Here is a 20377-nt window from a genome sequence, read left to right as displayed (position 1 = left end):
GCCACAACTTTTCTATAACAACCCCTTGGTTATCTCGTTTTAATGTATCACTTCTTGTAACTTCAAAAGATTACCCATCCCCTAACGCAAGGTTTCCTGCTAGTGCCGCCATCTCACGTGAGTATAATACTCTATGAGGTGCGTTTGGCCTCACTTGGAATATTATATGTAAAACGAGCTCTTATATTTATCAAAAAAGCAATCACATGCAATTATATAATGTCTCACATTATAAACTCATTATAAACTCACTGTTGAAGATCACCCAAAAAGATAAATGACCTTGCAAAACCTTATTTTGAAACATGCGCAGCTGCTAAAAATGACTAAGACGAGGGGCTAAAATGCGAGAAGGCAAAAACCGAAAAACTCTACCGGAATCGCGAGCGTACTCTGCCCCACTACTACCTTCCACCACTTGCCGCCCCTGCCCCTGCCCGCCTCGCCATCTCCGCGTCGTGCTGCCGCGCGGCCTCCCCCCGTACCGCGCGCTCCCGGCGGCCCAGATCCCTCCCCGCTCCGGCGAGCCCGGGCCCGCCATGGACCGTCTCCGGGCGGGGAGCCCCGTCTACGGGCGGCAGCGCAGCGGGAGCAGCACGGGCTCCACCTCCCCGGGCGGCGTCTCCCCCTCGCACCACCGCTCCTCCTCCACCTCCTCCGCGGCCTCCCTCCCGGGCGGCGCCGCCGGCGGCGTCGGGGGCATCTCCAACGTGCGACGCACGCAGAACGTCGCCGCGCGCGCCGCGGCCGCCAGGCTCGCGCAGGTCATGGCCTCCCAGAGCGCCGCCGCGGCCGCCGGGGACGACGACGAAGAGGACGACTACGCCAACGACCACCCGCCCCCGCCCCCCGCCAGGTTCGGCAGCGGCGCCCGCGCGGGGCACGGCAGCAACGGCGTCTCCCTGCTCGGCCGCACCGCGAGATCTCCCTCCCCTGCGGTAATTCTGCTCCCCGGATCTCTCACTGGTCTCGCTAGAGCCTGCGTCCCTGCTTCGGATTCGGCTGTTTTGAGCTCGAGCTATGGGTGAATTTAGTCATGGCTGGTCAAATCGTGGTCAAATCGGTGTCAGAGCATGCGTCATTAGTTGAATTTGCGAATGAAGCTAGTTCCCATTGTCTAATGCCATGCGTATTTCTAGTCCCTTTTCATCGGGAGTGTTCGGCAGACTGATGAGTGATTACGATTTTTGAATTGGTGTCTCTGATCTGCTCATTTTGCTTGCTCTGTGTGTGGCCTTCTGCTAATTTGATCTCCTCGTGTTTTCATTAGTTAGGTCGGAACATTGTAGAGCCGCCTCCTACAGTCCGCTCAGCATCAGCCGGGAGGACAGCTGCCGTCGCATCACGACCGACCGCCACAGTGGTTCCACCGATCAAAACCAGCACTACGATCCGAACCCCATCTCCTATTCCGCCTGTGGCTGTGGAGTCTCCAGTGGAGCGCCCTCGACAGAAAAGGTACATGCAGTGACATGACATACCCTCTGATCTGCAGAATGTGCATGTATGCTGGAGCTTTTACATAATGAACACATGATACCAGTGTGCGTCCGAGCAATAGCGAGTGAATTTTACTTCCTTGTGCCACTTATATTAGAATAAGTGATGATACTAGCTTACTGAATTAATCAACTCTTCCTATGGCCTTAATTTGAGTTGACTTGTCATTAGGTCTTTTTACATGTTGTAGTTAATGAAGTTCTGGTATGGCCAATGTTTATTTAATATTACCCAGCATGATGATGTAACAATGAAATGTAGCATTAACATATGATCCAACCCTTATGTGTCCGTTAACCAACAGGTAAGCTTCTGGGATGTTATTTGTAAATGATGTCATTGCCACATCAGTATCATAAGTTGGAACATCTGTTACAGCAGAGAGCTTTTGATCTTCTTCTACCTAATAAATTGAAGCATTGAGTCCAGTTATGCATGCATGCTAGCCTACTAGGTGTTGCAGTGGTTACTGATGTGACTGAAATGAAAAAAAATATCTCATCCAAATTGTGAATCTGATTTTAGATTAGGTCAACATCATGGCTATGTGAGTAGTATGCCTCGTGTGCAGTAAGACATTACTGTGCTTTGCTGACTCGTGCTGCATAATCTATTTAGTTGCCGGAAGTATTACCAGTTATAGCAAATCATTGGTTTTGACGCCCTAAAATGGAGGTTACCGATTAGTTAATACATCTACAGGCATCACATCATTTGAAATGCAGTACCACCTCGGATGTAGAAAATAATATAGGTGAAAAAACTGAAAGCGTAAATTCATGGGAAGAAGCGTATTGTGACGGTGAACCCGACAAAGTCAATCCGTGCTTTATTATTAGGGAGATTTAAATAATTCAACATCATGTGAAATTCACTCCTACATTTTCTGTATGTTACCATGGGCACTGCATTTCTTGTTGCATTTGCGCATCGAAAATTTTGAATTACCACATTATTAAATTCTTTTTCTAGCTTGAGTTTCCCTGCACCCCTTTTCTATATATCCTAATTGAAAGAGCAACATGTACATGTTTTGACCTTTCCTGCTCCAGGTTTGATACAGCGCCAATTAACTCTAGAGAATCAGCGCCACGGAGAGAGTCATCTACGCTTCAAGACGAGGTTTTCTTTTTTCTATGGAAACTACTCCATCCGTTTCTAACCAGATACATTCTAATTCTTTTGCACAGAAACCAAGGAACATATGCAAATATCCCTATTTCTCACTCAAGACATTCATTAGGACACCTATTCTCGTCTGGGTTACTAGTCTGTAGTAGTAAATGACTTCGGAATAACAATTTAGACAATGAAGATGAGGGGCATCCCAGGGAAAAGAGATGGTACAGAAGGTCACATTGATATTGTGCAATCTCATGTTTCCAGGAACAAATTTGAAAGCTGGAATGGCATGTTTTGGGGAACAGAGGAAGTAGTATTTGAATTTATTCATAGTTTCTGGTTTAGCTGTTAGATTTTTTTTACTAGAGAACTGAATAGTTGAAAAGTGCATAAGCTATATGAAGACTAATGCACTGATGTCTTACAGCTTGATATGCTACAAGAGGAGAATGAAAGTGTTCTAGACAAGGTAATGACAAACACCATCATTATAGTGCGATGCACTAATATTTTCTATGACGGGCTTATCTGAGCTTATTCTGAATCTGGAACAACAGTTACGGCGTGCTGAAGAAAAATGCGAGGAAGCTGAAGCTAGGGCCAAGGAGCTTGAGAAACAGGTGAAATTAGGATCCACTAGTCAAAAAGATCTCCTGATATGTTTTATATTTTGACATGTTTGCTCATTTGTGAAACGTATTTTGAGTCCATCTCAACTATAGAGTTCTGAAATATTGGAATAGATCAATCCTTCTGTGTCAAGAGAATGCTCGTGTTCCTTGCAAAAATGAGCTCTACGCACCTTATGTTCGCTAATATCATAATTTATTAATATACGAAGGTAGCTGCTCTTGGAGACGGGGTATCCTTAGAAGCTCGCCTCTTGAGCAGGTTTGTTTCATGCCTCAATATGCCAATTTCACAAGTCCAGAACTGGTCATAGCATAACATTTACATGAATGCTGGCAGGAAGGAAGCGGCACTTAAACAGCGGGAGGTTAGTTATTCTTGTGTTCTACTCATGGGTTGCTGCCAAGTCACCTTTTCATTCGTTTATTTAGCCAGGATCTTGATGTGTATGGTGAAATTGCCTCTAAAATATCGTCTATTATTCAAACAAGAGGACAAATCCTCTGCAGAACTCCCATGCCATCGTTTCATAGTTGTTGTTGTGTCGAAATGCATATCGCCATGCTAGATCCTTACTCCAAAATTTTGCCGAATGAGTGATCTTCTGTATGCATTTAACAGTTGAAGAGTTGGTCAACACTTGAGTGATCTTCTGTATTTTATTTGTATATATGTGTCCATAGGCTGCACTAAAGGCTGCAAGGGAATCAAATGATGGTAGAAATGGAGAAGTATCAACAATAAAGCATGAACTTGAGGTAATGATACTCAACATCCGGCAGCTTTTGTTGGTTTGTATATGGTCTTATATTTAACTCATTTGTGTTCATCCATGCATTAAACAGTCTGCCAAAGAGGAGGTTGCAGCTGTTATGGACCAGCTAAAGGAGGCAGAGTCTGAAACAAAGGCCCTCCGATCCATGACTCAGAGAATGATCTTAACCCAAGAAGAAATGGTTGGTCTGATTTATGTATGATCGTAATCACTTTGTTTGTTTTTGACATGGATTTTGATCTATTTGGAACTTTATGCTAGGAAGAGGTCGTCCTGAAAAGGTGCTGGCTTGCACGTTATTGGGGCTTAGCGGTTCAATATGGTAAGTTGCCTAAGAAACCATTTTAGTGGAATATTGTTCAACATGATGCCATTGTCCAGTTGCCCAGTATGATCTATTCTCTAATGATGCTCCCTAGGCATTTACTGAAATCAAAGATTATGTGCATTCATGATGCGAATAATCTCTGGAGAAATGTTACCTACTGCCCTCTCTTGAAATGATGTTGACTGGCTTGGCTTATTAAACTGAGAACTGTAGGGGAGGCCTTGACACTAAATTATCAATACATTGATGATACATATGCACAAGAGTCTTTTTGTGTGTGTGTGTTGGGGGGGGGGGGCTAAGCTAAAAATGTGCATATTTTATAACTATCGTGAAAAGCCAAATCTAGTTAAAGTTGGATAAATTTATATCCAATGGTTTTGCTCTCACATCTTATCTCGTATATTTTGGAACACAACAATATGTCTCTCTGCAACTGATGAGAAAAAGAACAGCTATCCAAACGCCCTCACGTATCTACAAGCAGCTCAACCAAATACGATTGCCATGATTTACCACAATGCCAATGGAGCTATAGATTACAAAACAAAGTCTTGAAAACAGTAGGAATGCATAGGATATCACCCTGTTACAGAATAAAATAAAGGAAAGTAAAATAAGCTAAGCACCAACAGGAAGGGCGCCGAAGGGGAATATAGAGGCAATTTTACATGGATGGGATGCTTCCTTAGATAGCTAGCTTCCATGGATATTCAGCAGGTATTTTGACTGCATGGTTGATGTTTTAGCCTTGTTAGGCTGGCCTGATGTCCTAGAGACTCTTTTGCACCTTGCTCCATGGCTGACAAAAGATTAAGTGTCATGTGGACTGTGGTAGGATCAAATGAGAGCTAATTAGTTATAAGGACTTTGTAATTTTGTGCTATCTATTTTTTAAGTGCAAAAGTGGTCATAGATTATAGTTTGCCTGTGGATACTAATAATCTGTGGTGTCAGTAGGGTAGTCACATTAGACTAGTGGAGCTAACCAGCCAATTGCCAACCAGTCCAGGCCAGCCCAACTATGTGTAGGGCTGGATCTATGCCTTAGATTAGGGGACCGAAAGGAACATGACCTGGCAAAGGCTCTGCCTGGAAAAATGCTTAAGTCTAGTTCACACGAGCAACGGAGCAAGCAAGGCTATTTTTTGCATGTATTTCTATTCCTATCCTGGTTTTTGGTTATCTGATGGCCTCCTTATAAACTTGAAGGAGTTTATCCCGAGATCGCGGTGTCAAAGCATGAACATTGGTCATCTTTAGCCCCTCTTCCTCTCGAGGTTGTTCTCTCTGCTGGTCAAAAGGCTATTAAGGAGGAGCCTCGTAAGCAAGGTAAGTCTGCACTTTTATACTGTATAAGTTGTAGATCCCAGTTTATTCCATGCACACTCCAATGAACTTTTCTTAGAATTCATTCAAGCAGGTGAGGATGATGCTCAGAGGAGAAATAGGCTTGTGCGAGATATGAGTGATGTAATGGGAGAAGGCAACATCGAGAGCATGCTCTCAGTTGAAATGGGACTTAGGGAGCTTTCATCTTTGAAGGTACCCGTCTTCTCTTGTACCAACTTATGTTAACTTTCTATTTTGTATTTTCTAGATTTCTCAATTGCCAAACTGCAGCTGTACACTTGCAAACTTAAAATGTAGGAACAAGCTTCTGCAGCAAAACTGGCGGGGCATTAGCTGGCTTGCACGTTATTGGGCAAACTAATTATGCTCGCTAGGCAGTTAATAGCTCTTCTAATATTCTGCGAAGTTTATCTTAGCCTCTCCTGATTTAGCACAATGGAATGCGGAAACATAATCTAGTTTGTTGGCAGAATTTTCCTTCTGCCAAAAGTAGGAAGGGATCGATGGGAATTCTAATGCAACCGTGGGGCTCAAAAGTATCATTTGTATGGGGACTCTTTCAACTATTGTACAAATGACACAGGCCATATGTGCACTTTTGCTCTTTTATAACCGTACAGTTCCTCTCCTTTCTGCAACTGCTCACTGGCTTTGCTTAGCCGTCACTGTGGTCCTCATTTTAGTTATTGTCATGTAGGTGGAAGATGCTGTTGTGGTTGCACTTGGTCAGCACCGGAGACCTAGCATAGTTCGGCAATTCACATCAGGTTTGCTTTTTTTTTTTCCGATTAGTTCAATCATGCAGAACTGCTTCCTTACTATGCATGGTGGTGGTACAGCTTTATTATTAGGCTTGACTTTAATTAACAAATTGTAATCCAATTTATTTGCTTCTTCCTTTATCTGCTTTTAAGTCTACACTGTAGTGGCAGGGTGACCTGTGACGCTTAATTTTTTTAACATAACTATTTTTAAGGCTCATCAGCAAAACTTTGTACGGTATGATTAAAAGGGAAAACACCTTATTAACAATCAATAGTGTCTCGTGCCGAAGTTTGAGATTTCCATGTCCTATAATGTGGTGTCCATTTGAAACATTACACATCCCTCACATAATCAATGGTCTTTCCAATAACTGTTTCACTAATATCCAGACTTGGTAGTGGTCATTACTCATTACATGAAACAAAGAAGTGTTGATTGTAGGGGAATCATCTGCAGGTGCATGCACTATATTTTTTCCGTAGGAAATAATGATTTCCCAGTGAGTCAATTCAAATGCAATTACGTGTCCTTGCTTGCATTCGAACTAAGCAAGTTAAAATTCCTTTTCAGATTATAAATCACCTGGCGAACCTAAATTCTTGGAGGCATTTGGTAATACATCCTTCTTTTTTCTTATAGATTATCTTTCTGAACTTTCCTTTTACAGTTTGACATTGTATTATATGTATACATTTAACTTGATTTTAATTCCGTTAAACTGAAACTACTTGACATATTGCAGACCTTAGCAACGAGGAGGCGGAGGATGTTAGCTTCAAGCATGTAAGCCTTCAGTAATGTGAATTGTCGACTTTTTTTTGTCTTCCAAATATTACTTGTTATTTATGGACTCCATACCACCAAATGCAGGCATGGCTTATATACTTCTGGAGAAGAGCCAAAACTCATGGTATCGAGGAAGATATTGCTGACGAACGGCTTCAGTTTTGGATTGCTCGCAACGCGGTTGCTCCAAATTCTCATGATGCTATAGATGGTATGATGCTTGTTCCCTATTACTGTTGAAAAACTAACCATTGGCAGGTACCTGTGTTAAACGCTTAGTTTATCTCAATATTTAATTAGATTGTTCTTAGAAGCCATTTCATGATTTCAGTAGTGATTTGAAGGGAACCAAAAGAATGTTGTAATTTTATTTATGCATAAACCAGATAAGTTTCCTGTACAGAAGCATTTTCAGCGTTCCCTGCTGTATTATATGTTCTCCGACTGTTGTATTTTTCTATTGATTTGTAGCTGGTTTCATGCATGCCATCCAACTTTTCTGGGTCAATAAATATATGCCATGATTTCCATTCTCTGTTTTACTGAACAATGTGAGCCTTGTCACTGCAGTGGAGCGAGGTCTGACGGAGCTCAGGAAGTTGGGCATAGAGCAGCAGTTGTGGGAGGGCACGCGTGCAGACATCGACGAAGCAGCCTCAGCGGCGATGGAGGACGAATAGGGAGGGCACGCGTCATGAATTCATGATCGATTGTCTATGCTAGTGTATCATCCCAGTTTTGGACAAACGGGAGCTCCGGTTCCCAGCAGGTCTTCAGGCCCTTGGTATACCATCAAATCGAATGAGTCTCCGAGCACGCAGCGATGCGTCAGTCCTACAGCGTCGAGCAATGGACTTTGTCCAGATTCCAAAGATGTTTGTGTAGCCGATTTTATCTCTTTGTTGCATTAGTTCCGTGAAATGTGTAATTGGCTTTGTCCTGGCAAAGACGATGATGACCTCACCTCAGCTGGTAATTGTGAATTTCTGTGATTACTCCGTCTCCCATGCTTACTCAGCTATCTGGCCTCACGAACTGAACGGATGAAAAAAGTGCAAGCTATCTTGTGTACGTGCTTCACCGAGAGAGAAAAAAAAAGAGATGGGCCACCTGTTAAACTAGCGTTGGTTATCCACTTGTCCTGCGGAGCTTCAGCTGTGATCTGTGTGGTAAAGACTGGCCTTATCATGAAATCTGAATCCTTCTTCGATGCACAGTGAGCTGACTTTCTCGCGGATTGATGCAGGGTATGAAGTTGAGATGGGAACGCGACTATTTGCAGTCCATGCTACGGAGACGGTTGGACGGGCGCGTCGTCAAAAGGAAGAAAGAAAGCTACGTTCCGCTCTGCTGTCTCACCGTCCGTCCCTCTCGCTAGTCACATGACCTGCGATTTCCATACACCCCTGGAATGGACAGAGCCCAACTCAAACTCGTCCTGCACGGACGCCACATTGCGAAACCCAGTACGTTCTCGGTCGAGGCTCTTATCGTGTTTGCTTGTTTCTCCGTCATGATTACCAAAGACCCTGTCTACACACACCACGACCGCGACGGATTCTCCTCGACGGCGTGCTTCGTCGGGGTGGAGTGGCGGGTGGTTCTCCACCGGTTTCCTGGCGACGAGGGCAGAGCCCGCGGCGCGTCGCTGGCCGGCGGCGATTGGCGTGGATGACGGACGGTCCGGTCCGGTCCACACCATACGCGCTGGGAATTGATCGCCTTGTCGATCCATCCATCGATCGCTGGACGCATCCATCTCTTCTTCTTTTTGGGGGGTGGAGGGTCAAGAATGGTTTAGGGGCTTCACGGGAAGCCTGGGACGCGCTGCCGCTCTCCGGCGCTCGCCTTTGCTGCCTCCTATTTATTCCCCACTCCCTTTCATACCTCGCGCCCCTGGGCATTCATTCGTCCATCCATGGTGGCCGTGGACGCTCATTCCCTCGCCTACACGTTAAAGCCAGCCAGCCAGCCAGCGATCCATCGACCGATCGATCGGGCCTCGCTGTCGTACCGTCGCCGTCTCATACGGTTGGCGTTCGCCACTGCTTGCTAGCTAGCCAGTGCTTTCTACTATACCTTAGACCGCAGTTAGGTAGAGCTATGTATCTACACTGTATGCGTGCGTACGTGCAGGGAAAAATACATGCATGCATGCTTGCTTGTATGCATGCATGAAGAACCAAACATCATTTCTCGTCCGTCGAGCGCACGCAGAATAACTGATCATGATACCGCATGCATGCCTGCCTCCTGGATATACCACGACATATATTTATCTGCTTCTTTATGTGTTATGTATACTTGCGCACAATGGCCTCGGCATGGCATGTATCTATGTATGATGATGTGCATTGCGTAGATGTTGATGTAGTTCTGACTTCTGAATGATGTTGGTACGTACTACAGGGTATAGACGACGGACGACAGTTCTACTGCTTGTATGCAGCTGGCTCCTCCAAGTTGCACCTACAAGTGGCCCTCTCAAACCAATCAATGGTTTCGATCTAATCAAATCTTGCTAGCTGTAGCTGTACAAAGTTGCAACCGACCTTTCAGCGGCACGTATCTGAGATGTACAGGGAGTTTAAACAGCGGCGATCACATTCATGCCCCTTCAACGGCTGAATCGCATTAACTAATTCAGTGGCGCATTCATTTGTACTTCTATCTGAGGGAGGTACGTTCCTACTAAAACAACATTAATTTGTTCTAAAGAAAGTACTCCAAAAATATGAATATTAGTATTAAAACTGCACCTAATATTTTGTAAGGGAGGTAGTAATCTGCACAAATAATAGTCTCCTTGTTTATCCTGTCTTTACTGACTTCTATTTTTTCTTTGTTTAGACAAACCTCAAAGAATTTTATTTTTGCAACGAAGACTTATTAACCTATAGAGTTTTTTACATGAACCCTATCCTGCCATACCTGTCTAAGAGGTAATAATACTATTAGCCATCATATGACAAAAAAGGTACAATTTGGGCGTGTCCAAACATTTCTCACGATAGGAATCCAATGAACTTGTGACTTGGTCATACATAACAGCTAATCGAATTGGCGTCTCGTGTGTGCTCTAGAAAATGACCACCTATGCATGATAAATATCAAATCAACTTGCAACTTATCGTACGACAACAAATTGCTTTACGATAGTTGAACTCGTAAATTCACTTATACCGTATCACAAGTTGTCGCAGCGGACCGATTAACAATGAGCTGCTTTAGTGTGTGAACTTGTCGGCTTGTGATTTAGTTCTTCAATCATATATCAAGTAGTCGCATCAGATTGATATTTATTTTAAACAATGGAAGATAAACTCGTGGTCTCTGTAGGTACGATGCACACAACCAACTTGGCATCGCGTAATTTCTCCGATGGTAGTAGCTCGCATAGTGTCCACATCAAATTAGGCCGGCGAACGACAAGAAAAATTGAATTCCCTTCCTCTCGCTTTGCACACATGTGAGTCCTGGCGGGGAGGGCAAACCTTTTTGAGTTTTTCTCTCCAATAATTCCATTCCATTGTGTTGCATCCGATGATGTTCTCTTTCTCAGCTCCGGCAGGGTCACAAGATGCATGGGAGAGCTTGTAATTGGCATTGTGCACATACACACTCACTCACACACTCGAGGGGCTGAGGAGGAATTCAATCATGTACCCTTCCCTCATTCTCAAACCGTGAACAGAATGATCTCCCTTTTTTACCACATTTTTTTAGAGAAGCATGCAACCATTGAACTATCATGTGAATAAAGATAATGCAAGCAAATAACCCAAACTATGGCTAATATATCATATCCGGCGGCAGCCGCACTCAGAGGAAAGCTAGAGTTGGATTATGTTGAATAGGTGGAGGCCAGGAACTACATTTTTCGTAGTTATGCAGCAACAACTATACCTATCGAGTTCCCTCAAAAAAACTATACCTATCGAGTTGGTTGATGATTATCTATACGTCTGGAACACCACATAAATACGTTCTGTTAACCGACTTTCGTGCCATACACAAAATTGAAACAAATTTTGTTACACAATTTAGCCAAAGCCGAGACAAGTTAGTTTTGCAAAGTGAGTGGCAAAGCATTTCTTGCTTCTTTTCGTGGTTCGAAGTAAGCCTCTCTTTTTTGTTTGCAGTACGCTTCTCTTTTTTTTTTGTTTGTTTGAAGGTTATCTTGTGGGCAAACACTACAAGAAAAACCAACAGAGAGCATTTGATTTTTTGCACAACACCCTTCAAAGATAATGAGAAAACAAAAAGGCCAGCTCATTCTCCATCCGTGGCACCGCACACGTGTCGCCCTGCCAGCAAAACCTTTCTTGTAAAAACTTGCGATGTTTAATCTCCTCCCGTCCTTCCATCTTAGCTCACCCACAGGAAACCTTCATGCCAACTCACTATTTGATCCTTCGATTAGGTGCAACAACTTTCATTTGCTACAAGACGGCGCAAACGTTGCGTAAAAACAAAACTCATGTTTTTTTATGTTGAAGAAGACAAAAGCTTACTGTTCCCAAGTGATTCATACACGCACTCCATCTCCATGTAAGAAACCACGGCGCAGGGCACACAGAATTCTCATGCTTTTCGTGTCCGCCGAATCTTTCACTACTTTTACATGTCACATACATACGTGTGCCTAGCCACCGACAAACATATCCTTGGCTATGGTCCGTATATCACTCTTCCAAGAAGAACCATACTTCTCCGCAAGAAAACGGGCTATACTTGCAAAACTAAAAATAAATCACACCTCAGGTTTCCGGTGGAGTGGCGGAGTTGGGGACGAGGCAATGGCCCTAGTCACCACGGTTCAAATTTCGCGCCAAAATGCATCTAACAAGGAGGAATTTTGCGAGTTTCATAGAATTACATTTTATCTCTTTTAAACATAGAAATGTGTTAAGGAGGCATACTCGTGTCATCGCGCGATGTATCGGCGGTGTTGTTTTCACCCGTTGCCTTGACGGTCGGATGTGCCTTTGAGATTCGCGCGACGGTGCATCGGACGGCCATGATTTCCAAAAGCGTCTGGATGTAACATATTTTAGCTGTACACGCTGCCACTGGCCTCTGCGTGCCTATAAGAAGGGAAGGTAGCAGCCCGAACCCAGTACCCAAGGAGGGCTGGAGTTGCAGAGATAAGTTGTAGTAACTGACCGTGCGAACTTGCCAAGAATCCGTGGAAGGGGAGGGCGTGATGGAGAACTCGGCGGCGGCGGTGGGGGTGGAGAAGGAGGACGAGCTGGTGGGGGGCGGCGGGGGCGACTGGGGGTACCTCACGTCGGAGGCGATGGCGACGGCCGGGTTCCCGGCGTTCGGGTTCCCCTGCGGCGCCAGGGGCGGCGTCACGCCCGCGCCGACCTCGGCGTCGCTGCTCATGTCCATGGAGCACGCCGCGCTGTTCGACTACAACGCCGCCTTCCCGTCGTCGTCGTCCTCCGCCGCCGCCGCGCCCCCGGCCTACCACGACTTCGGCTCCGGCGGCAACCCCTTCAACGTCGACGCTCCGCCGTTCCTTCTTGAGCCCCCGCCGCCGCTGACGGCGGCGCCGGGAGGGCAGAAAGGGGGGTTCTTGGCGCCCCCGCTGTCGGCGTTCGGCGACGGCATGGGGTGGGACGACGAGGACGAGCTGGATCAGCAGAGCGTGGACGCCTCCTCCTTGGGGGTCTCGGCCTCGCTGGAGAATGCCGTGGTCGGCGCGCCGGGGGGAGGTGGCGGCGGCGGCGGCGGCGGAAACGGCAAGGGCAAGAAGAAGGGGATGCCGGCCAAGAACCTGATGGCGGAGCGGCGGCGCAGGAAGAAGCTCAACGACCGCCTCTACATGCTGCGCTCCGTGGTGCCCAAGATCAGCAAGGTGAGGAACGCTCCCGCCGTCAGTTCTCTGGAAATTAATCACCTACTTGTTCCTATACATATTATTGTCAATTTACAAGTATTAGTTCATGATGTGAGTATATTAGGATGGATTGTTACTGCACTTGATGGTGAATTTTGGTGATGAATTCTTGAATTGGGATGAATTTATGTCACAAAAATACCCATTTTTAGTAGTAGATCTATGGTACTCTTAGTGTCATGTTGGTTCTTATCTAGGGCCATGTCCAGGAAGTAATAAAAATTGGTACATTATCTGAAAAGAAAAATCTATAGCGGTTTTTCGAGCGCGGGAAATTTTCTTATGTCTTGCAGGAATTGAACTTATTCACGTGAAATGGGAGTGATAAAACTATTCCATTGTCCGCAAAATCTCTTGGCCCCGTTCGGAGCGCGGGAATTTTCTTGTTGAACTTGTTCACGTGAAACGGGGAGCAATAAAACCCTTCCGTTATCTAAATAATCTTGAGGCTCCGTGAAATTCACGCGTTGCAAAACATTTTTTGTCATTACAAATTCATGGAAATTTAGCACCATGAATCCCTTCTCAGCTTGTTGAAGGTTTGTCTTACTGTTCTGCCTTGGTAGATTTCAGTACTGAACCTACTACCAGCCAAGTGTGTTTCTTGGTGATTTTTTCTTTTGATGTTTGCTTATGATGGTGCAAACTGAACACAGTGCCATGCACAAGGTGTTATCTAAAGCCACCTGCCGCTGGATAACCCACAAAGCTCCTTTTCCCCCTTGTGTACTTGACAGTTGTTCAAGCGTTGGAGGTTTCTGTTTTTTGTTTGTTTCCTTGGAAAAGTCCAATTTCTGCATGTTTTGGCGTGTAAAGTGCATTTTCCTGCAGTTGTTCCATGTAATCAGCTTACTTTTCTTCGCAATCATCAGCATAGTTTTGAACAGTAAACAAGGATCTTCTCTGAAGTAAATCTCATGGTGCATATGACATGTTACAGTCTAGCCATTTTCCTAGTGTATCAGCAGAACATGATTATGTCAAGATGTTAATAATTCTAAGTTTCTAACAGTGTTTGCATGGTTGTATGCTACATCCTCTGTTCCTAAATACAACAGTGTTTGCATAGTTATAACCGAGGTAGTAATTTGTAGTAGTTGATCGGCAGCTCATGACCACTTATGTTTTCCTGTGCAATCCAACAATTTTCCTAGCATATCGACAGAACGTAGTTATTATGTCTAAAAATGCTGTTAATTCTAACAGTCTTTGCACTGTTGCATGATACTAATTTGTAGTTGCTGATCAGCAGCTCATCACCTGTTTCCTTCTCCTGTGTCATCAGATGGACAGGGCTTCAATCCTTGGTGATGCAATTGACTACCTGAAGGAGCTCCTGCAGAGGATCAGTGATCTTCACAGCGAGCTCGAGTCTGCTCCCAGCTCTGCTGCACTGGGTGGACCATCGACAGCTAATAGCTTCCTCCCGTCGACGCCCACCCTGCAGCCGTTCCCCGGCCGCATCAAGGAGGAGCGGTGCCCGCCGGCCCCGTTCCCTAGCCCCAGCGGCCAGCAGGCCACGGTCAGTCCATTTTCTTTCTTCCATGCCATGGAGCTTGATGCTCCTTTTCCGTTGTGTCATTGTGTATGAACTATGAACAGAGCAGTGGAACTCAACTGTGTTTGATTGGTTGCTTGTGTTTTCAGGTTGAGGTGAGGATGAGGGAGGGGCAGGCGGTGAACATCCACATGTTCTGCGCGCGCAGGCCGGGCATCCTGCTGTCCACCATGAGGGCGCTGGACAGCCTCGGCCTCGACATCGAGCAGGCCGTCATCAGCTGCTTCGACGGCTTCGCCATGGACGTCTTCCGCGCCGAGGTTCGTTTGTAATTCCCGCCCAAAACCCCTCTCCTCTGCTCCACTGTGCAGCTGTGGCGACGCATGCTGATTCTGTCGCCTGTCGGTGACAGCGCCCATTTCGATCAAGTGAAACCTTACCGTTGCTTGCTGTTCGCCATCTTTATGGTCTGGTCTGATCCGTTCTGTTGTTCTGGGTGTCCAGCAATGCAGGGACGGCCCTGGGCTCCTGCCGGAGGAAATTAAGGCCGTGCTCCTGCACTGCGCCGGTCTCCAGAACGCGATGTAGGCGAGTGAACCCCGGGAGACAAGACCGCCAGGACGGTGATGATGATGATCATGGGCGCTGGATGGTCTCTATCTCCTCTCCGTCTCGCCAGGATGATGCTAGATGTACAAAACTTTGTGCTGCTCCTTGTTTTTTACCAGTTTCTTGGACAACTTCATGGGATGAGGCTCGCCATCTCCCTCCCCGCAGACATGAGACCGGGATCTCGGTCGATCTTCTCTCCCTCTGGTGCTGTGAACCTGTGTGATGTAATGGTTATCTTTTCCTACCGTTGAACTATCTCCGGTCAGTCAGTCGGTCCTCCATGGACCATGGTGAAATGAGATGATGCGAAATATGAGGCGAGCGCACACCCCACGGCCATGGCGTCGTCATGGTCGTGCCCGCATGTTTCCAAGAGAGTCAGCCTGTCAGGGGACAATGATTGCATGCATGGCTGCAGCTCGTAGCACGCTGCAGACGAGCTGCGGCCGGACCGAATTGATTTCTCTGGCCGCTTGTGATTACTACTGCTTTTTGAATGAACTATGGCCTCTTGTGGTTTATTATGCAGTGCGAAGTGTTTCTGTAGCATTTGCAGGCTGGCCGGCTGAACTGGTCATCATACATAGCCCATGTGCGACCCTGAGGCGAATGGGGGATTAGTTGGGGATCGGATTGGCTGCTTCCCTGCGGTGCATGAATGCTGGATTTGGCAGGATTATGCGTGTGTGTGTGTGCGTACGTACTTGAATGCATGCAGCCATGCAGGCAGCAGAGGGCGGTTCTTGAATTCTGCCGTCCCTATATGCCAGTGCCACAGGCGGCGGCAAGATTTGCAGGTGCAGCAATGCCGCAGTCGTGGCTTGGCTTCACTGTAAGTTGAGTGGATTTGACCGTTCGTCCTGCCACATGGAAAACAGGAGGAGACTGGACATGAGTTTTAAAAAATATATATCAAAGTTTGGCTCATTCGTTAACATAAGCATAGTATTATTCAGAGTTTGCGACATTCTGGATGCAACCAGGGGTAAACTGTTGGAAGGCTGAGTAGGCAACAAGCTCGCTCGCCATTGCTAACAAATGAGTATACCTTATTAGCACAACGGCCTACATGAATGAATGGAAAACGAAGCAAAGTTGCTCGCTAAAGATTTGATATCAGCAACACCAGGACTTGTGAACCAGCGACCCCTATCCGGAGCATTCACCTTCTTGATCAGCGTGAGGCAGTCGGAGTGCAAGATGAGATTGTGAAAACTTTCATCCCACATGAGAATGACTACAACAATGAAGAGCTAGAGCTTCTGTAAATTCCGGGGTTGGGCTGACATGGAAGGTTGGCGGCAGCCCACCAAACACCTGCCCTTATGGTCCGCACAAACACTCGCCGTCGAACTAAATGAAGATGTGAAGATTGGTCCCATCAACATCCAGGCAACCCAAGCCAATAAGAGGGGAGTCCGTTACTCAACTTGCCTCAGAACTACACACCTTGGTGAATGATTCGGCTTCAAACAATGCAAAGGAGCCATATCTACATAAGCTTGAATCTTCTTGATTGTCACATTAGGGTTCACCATAGAGTCTGAATTCCACATCTCATTTCGGGTGTCCCAAATATGCCAATATATCACTGCCACACTTTGCACCACATTGCTACGGTTAAGAAGGTCAAACAACCTTTGCTTAGCATTAGGAAAATATTTCCGTTGCAAGTGAATACCAAACTGCTCCTTAATCACATTCTAGATAGCCATATCAAGGAGGCACATAAAAAATGGTCAAGATGCCTCTCTGGACCACATAAAAACACAAAGGGCATGTTTGAATGCCTGCCTCATTTTTTGCCTCTTTGCATGTGTGTCTCAGTTGGGCCTGACTGGGGCAATACAGTCCAAAACCCAACATCTGCACGTTGTTTGGTTACCTGCATGAAGGCTGGTTGCATCAGGGCATCAATTTTCACCTGGTGTTTGGTTGTCTGCATTGCACTGGGTTGCCACACTACATGGTGTTTGGTTGCACACGTCATAAGGTGTGATCACCCCTTCTCACTAGTGGTGACCTTACCACACACAATTGAAACATTGTTTTGGTCCTAGCTAGAAAACAAATGGCAGTTCACCCTAGCTACTAACAAATAGCAGTACAAATTTAACAATCATATGACTCAATAGGGGAAAGTTAATCGATGCTGAACTAGGTGGAAGTCCATCCTCATCCTCTTCTTCTGTTGATGTTGTTTCTTCTTCTATTGCTACCGCTTCTTCTCTTCTTCTGCTGCCACTGCTCCTTTTTCTTTAGATCCTTGTCTGATATGTTTGCCCACATTGCTCAGCCCACTCCATCTGTCATGGTTTTGTCACACAGCGAAAGGACTTAGTCGTGGAGCCATCACGACGGGTTAGCTTAAAGGGGTTAAAGCGGACAAGGGACGTAAGGAATTATACTGGTTCGGCCCCTTACGATGAAGGTAAAAGCCTACTCCAGTTGTGATGGTATTGTTAGGGTTTCGATGACTAGGGAGCGAATCCGCTTTGCCTGACTCTCGAGTTATTGTTGTCTGTCCCTAAACTGCCGCCGGGTCATCCCTTTATATACACAGGTTGACGCCTGGCGGTTTACAGAATCCCGAGGCCGGCTCATAAACGTGCCCGGCTCGGTTTCTACCTTTCCTTGCCTTACAACATAAGTTACATATCATACGGCGGTTTATGTCTACGGGCCCTAACCCGCCTTTGGGCCTTGGGCCTTCATGTTAGATCTCCTCTGTAAAGCGCCATACTTCTTGTCTTCATGGGCTTCAAACATGACTAACTCATTGTGGGCATAACCCGTCCCCTCATGGCCGGTTTATACTTAGTAGTAATATCCCCAACATTAGGCCCCAGATTGATTTGAACTTGTTTGTGTCAATCTTCCACACTTAGAAAAATTCCTCCTTCAACACCTTCGCATACATCTTGTAAACCGCCGTGACGTCATCTTCCGGGTTTGTAATAAACCGCCATGACGTCACTTGTTATTAAAAATTGAATATACCTCACCTTCTTTAATGAGCTTTCGACAATCGAGGCGACCGCTCTGTCACATATCCAACTTTTGGACTCCTCGATTTTCGCGCCTGTCACTTATCCCTTCACCTTATAAATAAGACCCGGGGGTCCTTTTCATTTTCCCCCTCTTGCCTCCTCGCTTCTTCTTCCTTGCGCCGACCCGACCCTTACGCGCAGCCGCCGTCGTCAAGCTCCGCCCTTGTCTTCATCTCCGACCGCTGCATCAACCTGAACGTTCCAGAGAAACGTGGCGCGCCTCCGCTGTTTCAACAGCTTCGATGAGTTCCTCTTATTTTCCTCTATAGATCCGCTAGGGTTCTCGCGAGTTTATAGAAGCTTCATGGTGTTCTACCCTTGTTCTTCATTAGATCCTATATGACGGACTTCAAACTTGATGTACCTCCGTGCGGTAGCCACAACAGTCCTTATTTTGCCTATCAAACCATGCCTTTGTGTATAAAAACCGATCTAGAACTTCGCGAATTGCTCAAGCCTCAACTTTTTAGGTCTAAATTTTTTCCTTTTGCTCACATGTGTAGATCCAAAATTCCAATGTGAAACTGTGAAACTTGTTTTTCCTCACTTAGTCATCTTTTTTTTCTTCAGATCTGTACTTTCATTGTCTGCGTGGGTGGTTTATCCTTCAGAAAATAATCTGCCATATACCATTAGCCCCTTGCAAACCGCCAATCGCTTTACCATTTATAATAGCATCAGCCTCCGGTTTAACAATCTTGCATGCTTGAATACCTTTTCCTTAACCTGCTACGCTTTATGCTTGTCTGTCATAAACCTTAAGCCGACATTTGATCTTTTTCCAGCTTTTCATTTGAAATGGCCAAACAATTTTATGCTTGTAACTGGGTCCCTTCCCGGGTTACTGAAGAGCAACTAGATGGATGTGTCAGAATTGGTGCTTTACCAAAACGAAGCGAGATCCGCTGGCGAGTTCCCGGTCCAGAAAACCCTCCTACCCCCAGGGATGGCGAGGTGGTGGTATTTGTTGATCATATGAGCCGTGGTTTTAAACCGCCCGGATCCAAGTTTTTTCGTGATGTGCTTGCCAGCTTCCAGATCCACCCTCAAGACATGGACCTAACTCTATGTCCAATATTTGCCACTTTCAAGTGTTTTGTGAGGCCTATCTGCAAGAGGAGCCGACCATTGAATTGTTCAGGGATTTTTTCTACTTGAACCATCGTACTGAGTTTGTAGACAGGCCCAACACCGAACTTGGTGGCGTTTCCATTCAGAAAAGGAAGGACGCCAGCTTTCTTCACGCCAAACTTCACAGTCATCCTAAAGACTGGAATCAGACTTGGTTCTACTGTAAGGATACTTCCCTTAATGATGAGAACCCTCTGCCGGGTTATCGTGCTCACCGTCTTACCAACACACATCCATTTCCGCAACGGCTGACTGCCAAAGAACGGGCCACATATGTGCCACAACTCGCCAAGCTCAGAGCTTTTATGGCTAATGGTTTGACAGGAGTTGACTTTGCTCATTGCTGGATATCTTGGAGTATTTTACAGTTAAGCCGTCGCCCTGGTTTAATGTGTGAGTACACAGGGGACTCCAAAGATCCTCAACGACATATTGGTATTCAGCTAACAGAGGCTGAAGTTAATGAGTTTGTTAAGAAAATACTGAATGAATCGGAGGCTGCCTGCAGGAGCTGCCCGGTTAAGTCCCTTCTATACCTTGAATAAACCGCCAGCTGTAAGACTTGCCTCACTCCTGCTTGTACTTGATATTCTTAACCGTGTAATATTTTATATCATCTGTCAATCTTTTAACAGGGTGATGCCTCATTTTGGAAGAAGAAACCTCAAGATCAACCGGCCAAGACACCTCGCCCCAAGACCAAGGTTACTAAAAGACCTGCCAAGAAGAAAAGCGCTGAACCCTCATAACCGAACATTGATGATGACCCGGATAATCCGGACTCAGAGGTAGAACTTGACTCTCTTAGTTCATTTTCCATGCACCTCATTAACAATGATTATCATCAGGATGACGCTGAAGGCAACCAAGCCGATGACGCAAAGGTAATTATCCTTTCCTCCGGTTCAGACCCTCTGCCAAC

General features: G+C 45.8%; 2 protein-coding genes across 3 annotated transcripts; both read left to right on the top strand.

The window, feature by feature from the left end:
- The first annotated feature begins 391 nt into the window (after positions 1-391).
- On the top strand, positions 392-8254 carry LOC125545831 (coiled-coil domain-containing protein SCD2). 2 transcript variants are annotated; one of them, XM_048709869.1, is made up of 17 exons: positions 392-938; positions 1271-1458; positions 2553-2622; positions 3050-3091; positions 3180-3242; positions 3464-3513; positions 3592-3619; positions 3936-4010; positions 4098-4208; positions 4289-4349; positions 5568-5687; positions 5764-5900; positions 6406-6475; positions 7044-7085; positions 7216-7256; positions 7344-7470; positions 7830-8254. In XM_048709869.1, exons 1-17 carry the CDS (start codon positions 540-542, stop codon positions 7937-7939), a joined length of 1734 nt encoding a protein of 577 aa, XP_048565826.1. In that variant the 5' UTR covers positions 392-539; the 3' UTR covers positions 7940-8254. The 2 variants fall into 2 exon arrangements, with proteins under 2 accessions (XP_048565826.1, XP_048565827.1); XM_048709870.1 differs by having other exon boundaries at positions 393-938; positions 5779-5900.
- A 4122-nt stretch (positions 8255-12376) lies between these two features.
- Positions 12377-15795, top strand: LOC125545830 (transcription factor ICE1-like). The gene is made up of 4 exons (XM_048709868.1): positions 12377-13122; positions 14450-14686; positions 14812-14982; positions 15167-15795. The coding sequence occupies exons 1-4, from the start codon at positions 12466-12468 to the stop codon at positions 15248-15250; spliced, it is 1149 nt and encodes a 382-aa protein (XP_048565825.1). The 5' UTR covers positions 12377-12465; the 3' UTR covers positions 15251-15795.
- The last annotated feature ends 4582 nt before the right edge of the window (positions 15796-20377 follow it).

The sequence above is a fragment of the Triticum urartu genome, chromosome 3 (genome assembly GCF_003073215.2).
Source record: "Triticum urartu cultivar G1812 chromosome 3, Tu2.1, whole genome shotgun sequence".
Lineage (NCBI taxonomy): Eukaryota > Viridiplantae > Streptophyta > Magnoliopsida > Poales > Poaceae > Triticum > Triticum urartu.
The sequence above is the reverse complement of the archived record's forward strand: the minus strand, read 5'-3'. Positions and strand labels throughout refer to the sequence as shown.